The sequence below is a fragment of the Bos javanicus genome, chromosome 11 (assembly GCF_032452875.1).
Source record: "Bos javanicus breed banteng chromosome 11, ARS-OSU_banteng_1.0, whole genome shotgun sequence".
NCBI lineage: Eukaryota > Metazoa > Chordata > Mammalia > Artiodactyla > Bovidae > Bos > Bos javanicus.
Window position 1 is genome coordinate 103612242 of NC_083878.1, and position 17653 is coordinate 103629894.

At 59.7% G+C, this 17653-nt stretch overlaps 2 protein-coding genes across 10 annotated transcripts; one reads left to right on the forward strand and one right to left on the reverse strand.

Moving 5' to 3' along the window:
• Positions 1–681: 681 nt before the first annotated feature.
• ENTR1 (endosome associated trafficking regulator 1) lies at positions 682–7075 on the reverse strand. Of its 7 annotated transcripts, none has more exons than XM_061434077.1 (10): positions 6742–7075; positions 6491–6640; positions 5722–5790; positions 4950–5062; positions 4344–4751; positions 3733–3806; positions 3206–3317; positions 2897–2959; positions 2383–2522; positions 682–1680 (listed from the first exon to the last, which is right to left on the reverse strand). In XM_061434077.1, the coding sequence occupies exons 1-10, from the start codon at positions 7073–7075 to the stop codon at positions 1581–1583; spliced, it is 1563 nt and encodes a 520-aa protein (XP_061290061.1). In that variant the 3' UTR covers positions 682–1580. The 7 variants fall into 7 exon arrangements, with proteins under 7 accessions (XP_061290061.1, XP_061290063.1, XP_061290066.1 ...); XM_061434076.1 differs by lacking the exon at positions 682–1680 and adding an exon at positions 1910–2119; XM_061434079.1 differs by lacking the exon at positions 5722–5790.
• On the forward strand, positions 7054–17150 carry PMPCA (peptidase, mitochondrial processing subunit alpha). Of its 3 annotated transcripts, XM_061434083.1 has the most exons (13): positions 7054–7135; positions 8456–8658; positions 9085–9164; positions 9404–9486; positions 11042–11136; positions 11917–12017; positions 12522–12785; positions 13081–13173; positions 13373–13491; positions 13582–13672; positions 13751–13813; positions 15146–15290; positions 16244–17150. In XM_061434083.1, exons 1-13 carry the CDS (start codon positions 7065–7067, stop codon positions 16411–16413), a joined length of 1578 nt encoding a protein of 525 aa, XP_061290067.1. In that variant the 5' UTR covers positions 7054–7064; the 3' UTR covers positions 16414–17150. The 3 variants fall into 3 exon arrangements, with proteins under 3 accessions (XP_061290067.1, XP_061290070.1, XP_061290069.1); XM_061434086.1 differs by lacking the exon at positions 7054–7135 and having other exon boundaries at positions 8509–8658; positions 11044–11136; XM_061434085.1 differs by lacking the exons at positions 7054–7135; positions 11042–11136 and having other exon boundaries at positions 8509–8658.
• Positions 17151–17653: the final 503 nt, after the last annotated feature.

Sequence of the window (17653 nt, forward strand, 5' to 3'; positions counted from 1 at the left end):
AGACACCTGGTCAACAAAGTCAAGCCAGTGTGAATTGTCATCTGAGGTTTTCTTTTCTTCTTTTACTGTGGAACACTTCAAGCCGCCCTGCCTCTTGCCCAGCCAGCCCGGCCTGTGGGCCGGTGGGTGAAGGCAACTCAAAGATGGTGATCTAGTGCCCTCTGCAGGGCTGTGCATAGAGCCACCCGTGCCGTCACATGTACCCATGCAAGAGACCCTCACTCTTAACACTCTCCGGCTAGACTTCCAGGTTTCAAGTCTGCTCTGAAAACTGATCTGGGAGCCCACTTTTCACCAACAGGCAGGAGCAAGAGGTGGTGGGTGGGGGTAAGATGTAGGTCAGAGGGGGCCAGAGGGGGCCCTGTATCTTAGGGCCAGAAGACCGTAGACTTCTGAGCTAAGATCAGAGGGCCTAGCAATGTGAACATCTTGAAAATCTGATGAAGTGATGGCAAACGCGCCAACGCTGGACTCGTGGGTCCCACTCGAGACACATAAGCCCGCCCTGCCCACGGCTCTCCACAGTCCGCGGTCGCTGTGGCCAGGCCCCGCGGCAGTTGTGGGCAAACCCTAACCCCACAAGCTGCATTATCAGCACAAACCACCTGTTAGAACAAGGCTGACAGTGTGATTCTCAAACATAAAGAGCAGGCTCAACAGAGAAAAAAGGGACACTGCATGTGACTTTTAGAGTTTATTAAATAAGAAAACTGTCGATTTGAACAGGAGGAGAAAAGGACGTTTATTTAAAAAAAATAACACCCACAGGAAAAGAGCGCAAAAGGCATCTAGTGTGTGTTATAGCTCCTCCGATAGGAGGGGCTGGAAGGCACCCTGGGGGCCCTCAAGCTGACCTGGGGAGTCTGCGCACGCTTCCCGTCCCTGAACCCTGCACGTCGCTGCGCAAGCTGCCGCTGGAAACGCCTATCAAGCCCTCCAGCCACAACGCTCCCAGGCGAAGGCCCGTGAAGAGATGCTCTTAGCCCGCGTCCGGCTGTGGAACGCCTGTGCTGACCTTGGTCCCTGGGGGACAACAGTGGCCGCCGTGCAGGGCGCCTGTGCTCAGACCACCAAGCAAGAGCCCTCCCCTGCCAGAAGCTGAGGGAGCAGACCGCAAGCCAGGGCACGCTGAGCGAGGGCAGTAAGGCACACGTCCCTGTCCAAGGCGAGGGTGTACTTTTCGGCTCGCGTAGTGTGTCTCTACTGACAAAAGCAAAGACGGCCAACGGAACTCATCTTACAGCTAGAGCGCTGCAATGACGATGGAAACACTACAGAACCGCTGCTTTCGTTTACTAACTTAAAAAAAAAATCACTGGCTTTTATAGAATTGCCTTCAAATAGATGATCAGCGTCTACGAGGCGGTGTGGAGCTCAGCTAGAAAGGCTACGCAGAAGCGCAGGTGCGGCCCCGTGTGTGGCTAATAACACTGCCGCACGTCACGAAGTTAGTGTCTTGGGATAAAGCTTTACTGTGGGTGAAGTCTGCACACTCAGAGACGCCTCGGCAGCTTGGAATCCATCGGGAAGTGGTTTCAGGATGTAAACAGAGCTGGGAGCTGGAAGCACCTCCGTGGCTCTCACGACTCCTCCCCTTGGTCTTTAATCTCAGAAATTCTGTCTATAGATTTAAGGATTTCAGCAACGAGATTCAACGTTTCAGCTCCAGAAACCAGCTGCCTGAAATGAAAGCCCAGAGGTGACGGATGGCTTCTATTAATACAATCGCTCCGGGGCAGTAACAGAAGCACGGGGACTTCCCTGGTAGCCCAGCGGTTAGGGTTTCACGCTTTCACTGCAGGGAGCACAGGTTTGAGCTCTGGCTGGAGAACTAAGAACCCAAAAGCTGCGTGGTGCATCCTGACCCCACCCCCGCCCCACAAAAAATACTCCCCATAAACCCCCAAACAAACACACACAACAAAAACCCCAGAGCGTTAAAGCAAAGAAGGTCTCGAGCAAAAGCCGCAGTTTGTTCAACGTTAGATTTACTCTCCAGACACACTACGTGTTCAGCTTAAAAGTGACGGGCCTCACTGTCTGTGGCTGTGGCTGGACACCACTGCCGCTGCGCTCAAGGGAGACAGAGGACGCCGGCCCAGGACGCCTCCCGGGAGCCCTGTTCAAGTTCATGTGTTTTTATGAGAGAGACAGTACTGTCATCCTGTTTCACCCAAAATCTTGGTAGACGTCTTGCAGGCGATTAAGACCTGCCTGATGCTAACCCTCAAGCCTCCCAGGTGAGAATGGTTATCAGTTATCCCCATGTGGACCGGGAGGGGCTGCTGGCCCAGGCTGCCTCCCATGACCCTGGGGTGAACAGGGTCACGAGCCCCGCCTCCCAGCCTGCAGCTTCGACAGCGGCCAGGGCCCCGCACTCACTTGATGGAGGCGTGAGCATTGTTCATGACCACACGGAGGTTCTGCAGGGCCACGTCCGTGTTCTGCTTCACCACCGTCAGGCTGGCGCCCTGGCCTGACCGCAGGGCTTCGTTCTCACGCTTGAAGTCAGAGACCTGGGCCTGTGGGAGAGGAGACGTTACGACTTTTCCGGCTGAGCAGGAAGCGGCCAAGAGGCCGTCCGACCGAAACCAAGCCCCGCGCCCGAGGCAGTGCGACCAGAGGGCACCGTGTGCCCCCACGACAAGGCGCCCTGCCCTGACTGGGGGGCTCCTGAAGGACATGACCTCTTGCCGTGCTGGTACCTCGCCCGCCATCTGGGGTGCTCGGACCCACCCCCAGCCCCGTGTGGGGCTCAACCAGGAGGCCCTGAGAAGGCAGCTCATACGTCCTGATTCGGGTGCTTTGTCTTGTTGGGAGGGAACTGGAGGGGAGGGTGGAGGAGGAAAGGTTCTTTCACTCACACGCGAACTGGTGAGGCCCTCTTGCTAGTTACCTGGAGCAAGCTGACCTCCTGTCTCAGTTTCAGGACGTGATTTTCTGCCTTCACTGCACGTTTCTGATTCCCCGACCAAAAAAAAAAGAAGCCATCACTGACACGGCAGCTTGGACACAGCACATCCCCTTGTTCCCGTCCCTCCCCGTCACCTGGCGGGCCCGCCCAACGGCTGGGCAGCCCATAGGAGGGACCCCTGCTCATGGCCCCGGCCTGGGCCCCCCAGGTAGCGGCACCCAACGCTTCACGACGTCTGGCCAGGCAGGCCCGCCCACCTCTCCATTGCAAACAAGGGCCCTGGCTGCTCACAGTCATGAGCTCCAGATTCTGCTCCACCTGCTGCACCACCGACTCCAGGTCGTGATAGTCACTCTCCTCCTTGATCATTTTCGCTTCTAACTTCCGCTCAAGCGTCCTCACCCTTGTTAAGGAAAAGGCCTGGGTTATCAATAACTCCTGTGACTAATTCTGAGCGTAATAGACTATCAGAAGTTTTAACTGGATTGATCAGATAAAAACCACAGGAGCCCAGGGTTAAAAAACGCAGCTGGAGGAGCACAGCCTTGGAGCTAGACACAGGTCAGCTCACGGTCGGGGTGCCCAGGGCGGTGGGGGAGGCTATCTGACAGCCCCCTGCGCCACCATCAAGAGTGGCTGGTTTTGCTCTGTTTTCAACTAAACTTTAACACAGAACATGAAAAACGTATCTGACACCGAGGATTTAGTGCAATAAAACCCGGGCTCAGTCCAACTCCCATACTTCATTATCGCTTTCACAGTGGTTTCTGAGGGTCGGGACATGGTTGAATTGCGAGCCTATCCAAAAGCTTACATACATTTCTGTTTGAGTTTCAGAGAAGCTCTGAATCTCAGTCAGCTTTCTTCTTAGCTTAGAATTCTCATCTTTCAGCTGCAGAAAAAGAAAATCCTTATTAGAAACTCAGTGTCTCACTCAAAAGGAGTCTTCATTTTCACAATTTGGCTCTGGAACTTCTTAATAAACAAAAACATTCCAGAGTATCACTCTATAATCCACATAGAGAAAGAGAGAACCGAAGTGTCTGCTTTTTAGAACCTGTCACAGACTCCACTTTTACTCAGAATAACTCTAAGCGACTGTAATCTTTTCACCAGGCAAGCTGTCCTCAACCGCTGCCTGGAGTGGACCATTTTCTGAGGGGCAGCGCTCTGAGGGTCTCCCCCTGCCCCCGTTCACGCTGGAGACTGGCCCCCCGGCAGTCCTCTGCCAGTCCTCCTTGGGTCTTTCCGGGCGCCGACACGGTCAGCACGGGGATGCTGCCGCAGCTGCGACACCACAGCCTTTCGTGCTTGGAGCCCAAACCCCAGGCCATGGAGGACGCTGGGGGCTCCGGCATCCTCCAAGAATGCTGCTCAGGCACGAGCAGTGACCAGGGAGGGGCGCCGACGCAACCCCCACCTCACTTACTGCTTCGTAACTTATCTGCAGTGTCCGAAGGTGCCTGTCCCCCAGACTCTCTCCGTGGGCTGTGAAGTCAGCGCTGGGGCTCCCCGTCGGGGAGATGCGAGAGTCGGAGTCGCTCAGCGTCCATGGGGGCAGAGACTCGGGCCCCACCAGCTCCGACGGGTTGGAGAAAAAGGAGACGTACGTGCTGCAGGGCGACGTGCTGGCGGCCACCCTGGAGGAGTGCGTCTGCTCCATGGCGGACGGCAGGTAGGCCCCATTCCACCCGTCCTCCTCGTCCTCATCCTCGTCCAGGAGGTCGCCAGCCCCCGTTGGGTCTTCAAAAAATGGCTGCTGATATTCCAGGCCATAGCCCACAGTCTGGGAAGCTGGGGAGGTGCGGTCGAGTCCCAGCGAGTGCCTCGTGGCTTCCTAGAGAAGGCGGGGAAGTGATGCTTAGACTGGGGCCGTTGCAGGCCGTCCCTCCCAGACGTCTGCTGCTGGCACAGAGAGAGAGGAGCCTGGTGGGCCTGAACTCCTCACTGCCCCGCTTCGTCCCTTGTCCCGCGCGCCTCAGGAGAGACGTCCGGAGGGCTTCCAGGGTCGCTGCGAACGCGGCCTCAGGCATACCTGTGAGTAAACTCTGCTGTCGGTGTCCTCTTTCGACAGGCTCAGGTTCTTGGTCTTCAAAAACTCTTTAAAGGAGAACGGGTTTGCCGCTTCCAGATCTCCAAGTTTATCATCTGAAAGACACCAAGTGTCACACAGGAGAAAGCCTCTTGAAGGCCCTCAGAGGGAGCTCCTATTCCCTGCCCTCGCCTGAACGCGACCCCACCTACACTGGGAATGCTCATGTCCTTTCCGTCACCGAGAGACGACCAGCTGCCTGACAGGACGGGCGACTGGGGCATCCGAGAGCCTGGTTCCCGCCCCGCCCCACGCCCCCTGCGCCTTGTTGCCGTTGGGCTCCACGTGGGGAGCGCGGAGGCGCCTGTGGCCCGCCTCCCAGCCAGAGGCTTCAGGAACAGCCTCTTCCCGCCTCACCTCAGCTTTCCCTTCTCTCTCCACTCCCTGGGGACCCAGGCAGCCACACCACAGCCCTTTCAGCCCACCGATGACGCCCAGCCCAGTTGCCAGTCCTGTGTGAAGTTGGCTCCTGTGACTTCAGCTCCACCCCCGTCTCTTCAGACCCCTCAGGCGTGACTTCCCTCCTGCCCTGCGCCCTCCTTCCCTCCACCTGACGGTGAAGATCAGATCTGTGGGGCTCTACTCCCACTGGCTCTTCCGGGCTCCAGGTATACTAGTTATACGCTGTGAGATCTACAGCCCCACCCCTGGGCATGTGCCTGGCACGTGGAGACATGGATGGAGAGAAAAACAAAGGATTACCGAACTACTCTACCTCCAAAGTGTGTGTTCTGAGCTCCCGGTGGACCTTGCTTAGCACACTTCCCCTTTCCATAGCCAAAATCTGCAGAGAGACACCATCACCCCACTGTGACCACACGAGTGCTCTGTGACCCCAGCTTTCTCTGACACGGGGTCTCTAGTGCAGCGGTTTCTCACAGCCTGGAGGACGTTTAAAGCTCACGCCCATGGGCTCCTGCCTCTGGACATGGGCTGCTGCCATGGGCCTTGGCATCTGTGATTCTGAAATACCTCCCAATAGGTTTGACGCCCAGTGGGGCAGATCTTGTGGTACCTCCTGAACGCCCACAAGGGTGGTCAATGGCTCTCAGACCCCGACAGAACCACCTAAACGCCCCCGAATACCCTGAAGGCCAAGCAGTGTTAGCCGCCTGGGGAGAATTAGGAGGAACTAAAGCTGGCCTCCGCCTAGCTGCAGGGGACCAAGGAATGGGAAGCCTGGTCTGCTGAAGGCTCCCTTATCCTTCCCACCTCGAAGAAAGACAGGGTTTTCTGTGCTCACCCTGGGCCTACCTCTAAGCCAACATTTACTGCGGTCTACCGGAACTGTCTGGCGGGGCGGGGGCGGGGGCGGGGGCGGGGGGTTCTCCACTATCAGACTGTGAGCTCCAGGCGGCGGGACTCCCAGTGCCCGGCACACGGTGGGGCTAGTGGTCATCGCGAGGGGTGAGCTGCGCTACCGCGCGGTACCACAAGCAGCGCCGGCCCCGGGGAGGGCGGGGTCCCTGAAGCTCTTCTCTCACCTGTGTCTCCCACGGAAGCTAGCACCGGACTGGGCACATAGCACATAAACGTCGGCCGAATGCCGAAGAAGTGGGACTCCAGGTCCCTGGCTGGGGGGCGCTCACAGTCTAGCTGGGGGAGACAAGACCGGCGCTCATAGAACGCGGGAGCTGTAATAACAACAAGAGCGACTTCACCCGCGCGCCCGCCTCACCTGGACCTCAGCGCGGCCGCCGGGCCGCGGCCGCCCGCCCGTCCCCCGCCCGCTCACCGTCCGGAATGACGAGGCTCCGGGCCCGGGACAGCGGGGTGACGCCCGGGCGGCGCGCGTAGCCCGCCATCGCCGCGGGCTGCGCGGCGCCAGCCCTCTTCAGCCCGGCAGCGGCGGCTCCATGGCCCCGGCTCCGTCCCGGCCGCGGCCCGAGTCGCCCGCCTCCGTCGCCCGCCGCTCGGCCGCCGCTCCGAGCCTCTGGCCGCTGCTTCCGCTCCGCGCACCGGAATCGCGAGGCCGAGCGCCGCGAGCGGGCGCCGGGGGGGCGGGGCGCCGGGGGCGGAACCAGAAGTGACGACAGAAGCGGTGGGCGGGGACACAAGATGGCGGCCATGGTGCTGGCGGCGACGCGGCTGCTGCGGGGCTCGGGCTCGTGGGGCCGCTCGCGACCGAGGTGAGCCGAGGGCGGGCCGGGGGTCGGCCGGGGGCCGGGGCAGCCCGAGCCCCCCTGGGTGCCCCGCCTCCGGCTTCCCCATGCCGTGGCGCGGCGGCCGGTGAGCGGGCTGGGGGTGCGGGCCCCCGGCCCCGTCCCCGAGGCGACGGTGGGGCTTCCTCGTCTGGCGCCCCGGGCTCCGGCCCCGAGCTTCATCCGTCTCTCCTCCCCCTCCCGCTTCTCCCGGGCGGTCGGGGGCTTGTCCGAGGTCACGTGTCATCTCCGCCTCGGGCCCCTTCCGGCCGCGTGTCCCCTTGTGAGGCCGAGTCCGCGGGGCCTCGGCTCCTTGGGGCCCGCGGAGCCGGGGTTCCGTGGCGGCCAGAGCCGTCCCCTTGGCCGCGGCGCTGTGCGCCTTCTCCTCTGGACCTCTGGCCTTTTCCCACACTAGCACTTTCGTTCAGGCGACAGGTGGGGTTTTGCCTTCTCGCTGTGTACAGCATTTGCGTGGGAGCCGGGTGCTATGATGACAGAAACCAGGCAGTGGGTTCAGACAATCGCGCACCTAGAGTATCAGCTTTGAAGCCGCAGTTCCGCGGTAGGAAACAGGAGACAACTTCAGGAAGAATGAAGAGCAGCCTCCAAGGAGGTGTTAAGCCAAGAGAGGTGGGAAATGAGAGAAGGGTTAGCCCTGTGAGCAGTGCTGGTGAAGAAGGCAGGGCAGGCCCAGCTGCGGGCGTGATGAGCCAGTGTGTTGAGAGTGTGAACAGCGGGCCAGTGGGCGCACCTGGTGCGGCGGGGCTCGACGGGTTAGGAGATGAGTTTGGAGAGTGAGTCGGGGGTCAGAGCATACAAAGCCTTTGGGACCTGGTGAAGAGGTGTGGCTTCCATTTAGACTCCAGGGGGGCTTTTGAAGGGCAGAGCTTGGTCAGGTGCTCTGTGAGCAGAAACTGACTTGACCCACACAGCCCCCACCCGTAAAGGGCTGTTCCTACTGTTTCATAGACACAGCACCAGCTTGCCTCAAGGGCCTGGGCTCAGGCAGAATTTGTTCCGTCAGTGACGCCCTTGGTCACGCCTCTGCCCTGTCTCTGGGATGGTGTAGAAATCTCTGCATGAGGAGATACAGGCTGCACCTTGGTGGCCACCACAGTTTACGCTGTTCTCTCTCTCTCTCTCTCTGTTTTTTCCGGTCGTTCCAGGTGTCTTGCAGGATGTCAGTTCCCCAACCAGAGATTGAGTCTGGGCCCCGGCTGTGAAAGTGCCGAGTCCTGACCACTGGGCTGCCAGGGAAGGCCGCAGCGTCTCATTTTCCTCATGCCTGCACCGCCTTCTCTGTTGCAGGTTTGGAGACCCCGCATACAGACGGTTCAGCAGTGGTGGTGCCTACCCCAACATCCCCCTCTCTTCCCCCTTGCCGGGAGTACCCAAGCCTGTTTTTGCTACAGTTGACGGACAAGAAAAGTTTGAAACCAAAGTTACCACACTGGACAATGGACTCCGTGTGGCATCCCAGAATAAGTTTGGACAGTTCTGTACAGTCGGGAGTGAGTACTGTTGGTGGTGTTGGGGGTGGTCCTGTTTGTTGCAAAATGCACACACCTCAGTCGACTGTGAGTTGTAATTAGGGCATAGTTAATAAACTGTGTCCTGAGTGAAAAAGCACATTATAGAATCTGAAGGTTTAGCAGCTGCAGAATGAACGGTAGCTGTCTCGGTGGTGGGTTTGTTTTCCCTCTTTCTACTTTTCTGTTACTCTAAAAATTTTCTACGGCGAGCATAAAGTGAAGAATCCTGTAAATACTGACGTGTGTGTACCCGTGAAGTGCTCAGAATTGAGACAGTGGACATGCTCATCACTCTCACATGTTTAAATTTGGCTGTTTAGTTGTATTCACTCTTTTAAAAGGTTTGTCTTAAGTGTTTCCTGTTGAACATTTGGTTTAATCTGTCAATTTTCTTTTTATTACCAGTTCTTATTAACTCTGGATCAAGATACGAAGCGAAATATCTTAGTGGAATTGCTCACTTTTTGGAAAAATTGGCATTTTCGGTCAGTGTCCAGTTGGTCATTTTGAGTCTATGCTTGGAAAGAACCTATCCAGTTTCCTCTTTTAGAATGGCAATTTCCATAAGTGATTAAGTTGCTGAGTTGATGTTAATTAAAGGCATTTGAGTTAAAAAAAAAAGTTGATTTAATGTGTTTTTAAAGCAAAAGTAAAATATTTTCTTAAAGATTGTATTTTGGAGGTTGTTTTGGACTGCTTATTTAGATTCTCTTATTTTTCGTAGTCTACTGAGAGATTTGACAGCAAAGATGAAATTCTGCTTACCTTGGAGAAGCACGGGGGTATCTGTGATTGCCAGACCTCGAGGTATGCCGGCTTCACACACACATCCCTCTTGCATCGCGTGGAGCTGCTGCTCTCATCCTTGCTCACAGTCCCCTGAACCCCCCCCCGGAAGAGGCTGTGGGGCTGAGTGGTGAGAAGCGAGCCCTGGTCCAGGCAGAGAGCTGGTGGCGAATTGGAAGAGTGGGCAGACTTGCAGGGCCACGGGGCCTCCAGAAGGCCGTTTCCCTGGTCATTGGAGATAGGCCGCCGGCTGGGCACAGGGGGTCTCTACGGTGCTCACAGATCAGGCAGAGGGCGGCCCCACAGGTGATGGGCGTAAGAGCCAGGGACCCAAGGTGTGCTGGGAGTGTGGAGGATGGGCCTCTAACTCGTTCTGGAGTCAGGAAAGTGACTTGACGTTGGCCTGGTTCTTGAGGGAGTTTGCCAGGTGGAACGATGGGAGACAGAGGCTCAGACCTGAAGAGTAGCAGTTGCAGAGACTCAGCCTGAAGAGGCAGGGGTCTGTTTGGGAGGGGGGTTCACAGACAGCCAGGGGTGTGGTGGACAAAGACAGGTAGCGTTTATCTAGGGTAGGGCGTGTTCAGGAAGCTTTGTTCAGGGCAATATGAGATGAGCAAAGATCACACTTTGGGGATGGGGTGCGTCATGTGTCGTGTGGAATCTTATTATTAGTTCCCTGACCAGGGATCGAACTTGTGCCCCCTGCAGTGGAGGTGCAGGATCCTAACGCAGGAGCTGCCAGGGAAGTCCCGGGTCCTACTTGATTAAGTGGTTGTTTACTACCATCTGAATGCTACATAGTGAAATGACAAGGATTAGAGTTAGCATGGTCTCTGTGTTCATGGGTTCAAAAAGAAGTCTGTTGAGAAGCTGGTGGTTCCCAGCTGCCTCTGAGTGAAGTCAGAGTCTCTGCCTTCGATGTCGTTTAGAGCCTCTTCCTCCGTGTCCCCAGGTCCCTTTCTGGTCAGGCGGGCCTGAGTCCTGCTCCTACGCAGCCCACCCACTCTCAGCTCCCCATCTGGTTCTCTCTCCCTGCCCTGCTCAAGATGGCCCCTTCTCTGCAGAGGCCCTGGGGGCCGTCTCTGCTCCAGGGCTCGCGCCTCTCCTGTGGCTGCTGTGCTCTCTGGCCTCCTGCCAGATCGCCCTTCCGCCCGCACTCGTGGCTCTAGTTTTCAGAGCCACGAGGCTTTGCAAGGGGACGCCTGTGCTTCCCCTTCCGAGGTGACCTGGTGCACCCGTCCCGTCGCAGTGCTGCTGTCTGAGGCCAGGTGTGCACCCCCGGACCGGCCACGCACCAGACACACAGCACGGGGGCAGGGACAGCTGTGGAGGGGCCTGTGCTGGCGAGGACCGCTCAGAGCCCCGCGCGTTTGCTGGACAGTGTCTTCCACTCCGGCGCTTAGCCTGTGCGGGTGTGGATCCTGCCTGCCGAGGGTTCATACTGTGCGACAGGAAAGGGGAGCAGCACCAGGTTTGGGTTGAGCCTGGATGCAGAGTGGCGTTACCCCCCACCCCACCCCGCGTATGCCTGTCGTGCCCTCAGTGCCCCCAGGATTGGTTTTGTTGGTTTTTTCAGAGACACCACCATGTATGCTGTGTCTGCTGATTCTAAGGGCCTGGACACAGTGGTAGGCTTGCTGGCAGACGTGGTCCTGCACCCCAGGCTGACAGGTGTGCGCTCCGGCTGCTTGAGGGGTCCCTGGGGGTGGGGTGCCTGGAGCTGTGTCGGCGTCCTGCCCTGGGGAGGGGCATGGTGTCCTTGGAGCCTTGGGCTGCCCGGCCAGGGACGGCTAGTACAGGGACACTGGAAAGCACACTCACAGAAAACGTGCTTGGTGCTGGGTGCGTGACACGCCTCGCTCTGCTCTGCGGCATCTGCAGTGGAAAGGTCTTTTCATTTCAGAAAGGCCTCTCGGGTGGTGTTTATATACTGACGGGTGTGCTACCAGGAGTCTCCATGTCCCTGTCTCCCCCCCGCCTTCCCCAGCCTTACAAACGGCAGGATTTGCACTCCCCGCCAGGAGCAGTGCCAGACTGGGCTGGCTGCGGTGTTTCCCAGCAGCCTGGCCTTGGGGCGGTGGAGGAGCGGGGTCCCAGGCTACAGGACCACGTTCATGGTTCTCTGGCGCTTGTCCCGGTGACCTGAGGAAATGCCCCCGATGTTGGTTTGTGCGTGTGTCTGGGTGGACGGCTGGGGACCGGCGTGCCTCTTGCAGGAGGCTGCGCCTCAGAGCAGGTCCGTGTGGCTGCCTCGTGCCGGAGCCGGAACATGCCCAGTCCTCCAGTCTGCCTGCAGGGTGTGCCCCGTCCCCCCGACTCGCACGTACGTCCCCCAGGACTGTCCCGGGGAAGGCAGAGGAGACTGCCAGCGCCCACGGGTCAGCGACATGGCCTGTTCAGGGACCTGGGCTCCAGGTGGCTCCTCCTGAGCCTCGGTTTGGTTCTTTGCAGACGAGGAAATTGAGATGGCGCGCATGGCTGTGCAGTTTGAGCTGGAGGACCTCAACATGCGGCCCGACCCGGAGCCGCTCCTCACCGAGATGGTTCACGAGGTGAGGCGGGCGCGGCGCCCCGGGGCCACCTCTGGAGACGCCTGGGATTTCTCAGGTGTCAGCAGTGCCCGCTGTAAACTCACCAGCCCTCAGAGCAGTGAGAGCTCTGGGACGTGCCCTTTATGTTTCGTACGAGCTCTCATTCCGGAGCGGCGGGCTTTACTATTTTTGTAAACGCACAGAGCTGCTCCGCCAAGCAGTAGCTGAACCAAGCCGCTGGCGGCTTCCCGTCTGCTGGGGGTCGTCGCGGGCCAGCTCTCGGGGGGCTGAACCAAGCCGCTGGCGGCTTCCCGTCTGCTGGGGGTCGTCGCGAGCCAGCTCTCGGGGGGCTGAACCGAACCCCTGGCGGCTTCCCGTCTGCTGGGGGTCGTCGCGAGCCAGCTCTCGGGGGGCTGAACCGAGCCCCTGGCGGCTTCCTGTCTGCTGGGGGTCGTCGCGGGCCAGCTCTCAGGGGCCTGGCCGCCTTCTCTGTGTCACGTGTGTTCCCCTCACTTCCGTGCCCAGGCGGCGTACAGGGAAAACACGGTGGGGCTCCACCGTTTCTGCCCCACGGAGAACGTCGGAAAGATGGACCGGGACGTGCTGCACGCTTACCTGAGGAACTACTACACCCCTGACCGCATGGTGCTGGCCGGGGTAGGGGTGGAGCACGCACAGCTGGTCGAGTGCGCCCGGAAGTACCTCCTGGGGACCTGTCCCGCCTGGGGCACGGGGGCGGCCGTGCACGTGGACAGATCGGTGGCTCAGTACACTGGGGGCATCGTCAAGGTAACACCGTGACCTCGGGCTGCGCGTGCTTTCTTGGACTTCTTTTTAGGTGGTATCTTACGTTTATCCTGTGGGTGTTTGAGTTGATGATGTTGTTGCAGCTTCACCTTAACCCAAATCCTCCTTAGAGCTGAGTTGGGCCAGAGCCAGAGGCTCGAGTGGCTCTCGCCTCTCCAGGGCCTCCTGATGTTACTGCACGACTTCTGTAGGCCTGGTCACAGACCCCTTGGCCTGAGGAGCACCGAGGCCCAGTGGCCCGTATCTGAGCACGCACACCCGTTCTGCTTGGTTGCAGCTGGAGAGAGACATGTCCAACGTCAGCCTGGGCCCCACCCCATTCCCTGAGCTCACACACATCATGATCGGCCTGGAGAGCTGCTCCTTCCTGGTGCGTCCCACTGCCCTGCTGAGTGCTGCCCCAGCCTCCCACCGGAGGGGGATGTCACCCCCCCACCATGAGCCCCACCCGCCTTGTCCCCGCAGGAGGGGGACTTCATTCCTCCCACCCGCCGTGTCCTCACAGGAGGGGCCTTCACCTCTCCCCACTGACCCCCCCCGCCCCTCCCTCCACCCCGGTGTCCCCACAGGAGGGGGACTTCATCCCTTTTGCAGTGCTGAACATGATGATGGGCGGGGGCGGCTCCTTCTCGGCCGGTGGGCCCGGCAAGGGCATGTTCACCAGGCTCTACCTCAACGTGCTCAACAGGTGGGTCGGGCGTGCCGTGTCCAGGTGTGTTGGGGCCCTGGCCCAGCTGAGCCCGCTTTGGGCTGTGACACCTTTCCTGTGCCCTCGCAGGCACCACTGGATGTACAATGCGACCTCCTACCACCACAGCTACGAGGACACGGGCCTGCTGTGCATTCACGCCAGCGCCGACCCCAGACAGGTGAGGCTGGGCTGCTTTCCCCCGGGGCCGGGGCCACGGGGCTCAGCTGGCACACTCGTGCTTCCCGCTCTCTTGCAGGTGCGAGAAATGGTGGAAATCGTCACGAGGGAGTTTGTTTTAATGGCTGGGACTGTGGACGTGGTGAGTACATCTGTGGTGCTGGCTGGTGGAGACTACGGCATGGGGCGGCCAGCAGTGGCCTGTGTTCCGTGCCCACCCCAGCAGCGTCTCAGCCGGGGCAGCACAGCCCGCAGGCGGGGGCCCGTCCTTGCTGATGTCCCTGCTGAGGAGCCCCCAGCCCAGCCTCCTGGGCCCGCCCCACGGCACCTCAGCCGCCTGCGGAGGAACTGGAGAAGCACCCCACAGAATGAGCTGGCCACCCGGGGCGTTTGTCTCACCTTTTCTGGCTCTTGTTTGTTTTTAAGTCCTGTTTCCTTGTTTGTTTTTTATGCCATACACGTTTAGAAGTCTTGTTTTTTCCTGGACCAGAGCTGGCACAAACGAGCACGTTCTGTGTACACGGTCCATGTGGACTGTGCTCATACACTTCCACAGGCACCCAGCAGCAGAGAGCCCGGCGCATGAGCCGTCTCCTCTGGGTTAGAGCTGCTTTCTGCGTGTCTTGTCTGCAGGATATGCAGTTACCACATATTTCTTTCCTGATAAGAAGCATGGTATTAAGAATAAAAACACGTGTGGAAGTTTGCACTTGACATCGTTAGCATCCTACCAGAAAAACAGTGCAGTGTTTTTCTCTCAGGCAACGCCAATTTGAGACAAAAAGTATTTGCCTGAAGTTGCAAAAGTGAATGAGGCCTGTGTTAGGTCAGGACTTAGCGTACTTCAGTGGTGCGGAGTCAGTGCTGATGCTTCTCCAGGCCTGCGCGCCCCTAGCAGGTGGCCTGTGCCTCTCCTCAGCACCGCCTCTCCCCTCGAGCTCCGGGTTGGGCCTCAGGGACGTGGCCACTGGGCTCTCAGTCTAAGCTTCCTGCTTGGTCGCAGGGGCCCCAGGTGCAGAGCTGGTGGGGTGAGCACCGCTGCCCGGGCCTTGCTCCTGGGCTGGGGGGAGGCCCTGGAGCTGACAGAGCCGGCAGCCAATTTGTTTTCCTTTGATTGCCGTGTGCGGTCCCCTTTGGGGTCCTGCAGTTCGGGGGTTTGTGGTTTTTCCTGCTTGTGTCACACAGCAGACTGTTTATACACAAGCGCTCCAGGGAGGCAGGACTTAGGCCTGTTTGGGATGTGGCCAAGGCCCTGTTAGTGCATTCCCCCCAACCCAGAAAGCCCGAGGATAAAGCATGGCGGGACTTGGCTGGTGACTTCGGCAAAAGCCTGGGCCCGGGGGGCTTCCTCCCTTATTCAGCCCAGGGTAAGCGAAGACCCTTTCTCAGGACATGTCTTTCAGCCTCTGCCGCCTGGGCCACATGCCAGTGGCCGGGTGCTGGGGCGTGAGGACTGAGCCACATGCCCCTGCAGGTGGAGCTGGAGCGGGCCAAGACGCAGCTCACGTCCATGCTCATGATGAACCTGGAGGCCCGGCCCGTCATCTTTGAGGACGTGGGGAGGCAGGTGCTGGCCACACGTTCCAGAAAGCTGCCCCACGAGCTGTGTGCACTCATCCGTGAGTAGGGTTCCTGGGTGGAGGCCCTGCGGGCTCGGGCCCTGCCTTGCCCTTCGCCCGGCGTGCTTCCCAGCCCTGCCAGTGCCAGCTCAGCGACTTACTCGTGCCGCCCCAGCTTTTTGCCCCCTCACACACGGGCCTCACAGCCCCTCCAGGTTTAACACAGATTCAGCGGGGACCTGGGTGGAGTGCGTGGCCAGAGCCCACTGCACGTGGAGGGGCACCAGCCCCCACAGTGGCTCTGTGCCAGGCATTGGTGGTCTCCCTGCTTGAACGTCCAGGCGTGCCCTAAGCTTCATCTGCCTGTGGCTCTCGGCCTCTGTAGATTGCTTGGGTCTGCAACCCCAGAAGAGTTCGCCTGCCGCTTTGTGGAGGCACCTCGCTAGGTGAAGTGTCTCCTGGGTGTGGAGGCCCGCTGGGAACTGCGCTCACCCCACCCGTGTGTGAACTCTTGTCTTCCCTCGGAGAAGCTGCTTCGTGCTTGAGAACCACAGTTCCGACCTCCCCAAGGCCTCATCTTCTGTAGGAAATTAGTTCCTGGGGTGTCAGTCCCTCCTCTGACGCTGGGCTGCGTGTACGGCCCCTCAGCCCCCTGGTTCCAACCCCATCCACTGTCCATGCAGCCCTGAGGAGGTAGTTTTTACTCTCCTGTGGAGTTCTGTAGGTGAATCGAACGAGGCCTGTTTTTTCCCTTGGTTATTACTTTCTGGGAATGAGCACATCCTTGTGTGTCTGAAACTGACCCTTGCCCGCCCACTAAGACCTCGCCCTGACCCACTGCAGCCCACTCTTGGCTGCACTCGGACGCTCTGCAGTCCCTAGCACCGCTCCCGGCAGGTGGGGGGCGCTGGCGGGGGGACCCACCAGTCTGTTCAGGGCTACTGCCACAGTGTGGGGAGGGTTGGGCTGCGGCAGTGTGCGGGGTGGCCCTGACACCTCTGCTCCTGTGCCAGGCGACGTGAAGCCGGAGGACATCAAGAGGGTCGCCTCCAAGATGCTCCGTGGGAAGCCCGCTGTGGCTGCGCTGGGAGACCTGAGTGAGCTGCCTGCGTACGAGCATGTGCAGGCAGCGCTGGCCAGCAGGGACGGGCGCCTGCCCCGGGTGTACCGGCTCTTCCGGTAGAGGCGCCACAGCGGCGCGCCCCCCGTGCGTCTCGGGGGTGACGGCAGGGCAGACGTTCATGGCCTGGGACTTCCCTGAACATCAGTGGACAGCTCAGCAGAGCACGCTTCCTTCAGAAGACAGGCAACCAGCAGAATAAAGGTTGCTCTCCAGCCCTGTGGCCGGAAACCAGGGACTCGCAGGGAGGGGGAGCCACCGGTGCGGGTCAGGCCAGGCTCACCTTCCTGCTCGCCCAGGAATCTGGGCAAGTGGGGCCACCACAGGGTCCCTGAAACGAGTGGTGTTGGAGTGGGTGAGGCCTGACCTCTCCTTGGAGGCCAGCGGGCCCCTCCAGCCTGCCCACTTCTGGAGGCTGTGGCCATCCACACCAGCATCTGGGGTCCCAGAGTGACCCTTCATCCCGCTTGACTGATGGGGGGAAGCTTCTCCCTCTCCTGATCTCCGAGGTGTGCAGGCGGGGCGGCTGGGCCTTCTGAGACTTGACTGGGGGACATGCTGGGCGGCAGGAGGACTGAGGCTGTGTGGAGCCCTGCGGGACCTGGGCACTGCACTGGCTGCTTCGCCCTCCGGACGCTGCTGTGGTTTAGAGGGGGGCTTCCTTCCTGGCCGTCAGCGGGGTGCACAGCTTTGTAGCAAAGAGTCGACTCCAGGCCATTTGTTTTGAAAGCCCAGGGGCAGCCCTGCTGGGTGCAGGAGTGATTTCAGGCCGTCAAATAAATGTTTCAGCTTCGGCGTCATCCGTCACATCCACTCGCCTTGCCACAGCCTGTCGCCACATCTCTGTCCCTCTGCTGCCGCACAAGAGCCCTGGCCTGGGTGGGAGGTGCCAGTCCCTGCCCCCACTCGCCCCTCTGCTGCTATCCGCTGAGTGGGGGCCCAGTGGTTGGGGCCTTCTGTGGTCATTGCGATGGGACAGAGGGAGGCGTGCTGGGAGCTGGTACCAGCCGGGCCGTGTCTGCTGGGAGGCTGAGCCCCAAGGGTTTCGTTTCCTGGACGCTTGCCCCCAACTTCACGGCCCCCTCCACTGCACTCAGCCTCACGCGGCCCCCACCCCCGACGCTGTCCACTCTGCTTCCAGAGCCCTGCGTGCCCCTTTGTCATCCTCTTGGTTGGCACCCCTGCAAGGCTGATCCTCAGGGACTGCCTGGCTGGCAGTTTATGCTCACGCCCTGGCAGCAGCCTGGTGCCAGCCTGTGGCAGGACTCAGCACGTTTGAGACAGCAAGAGCCAGGTTTTAAAA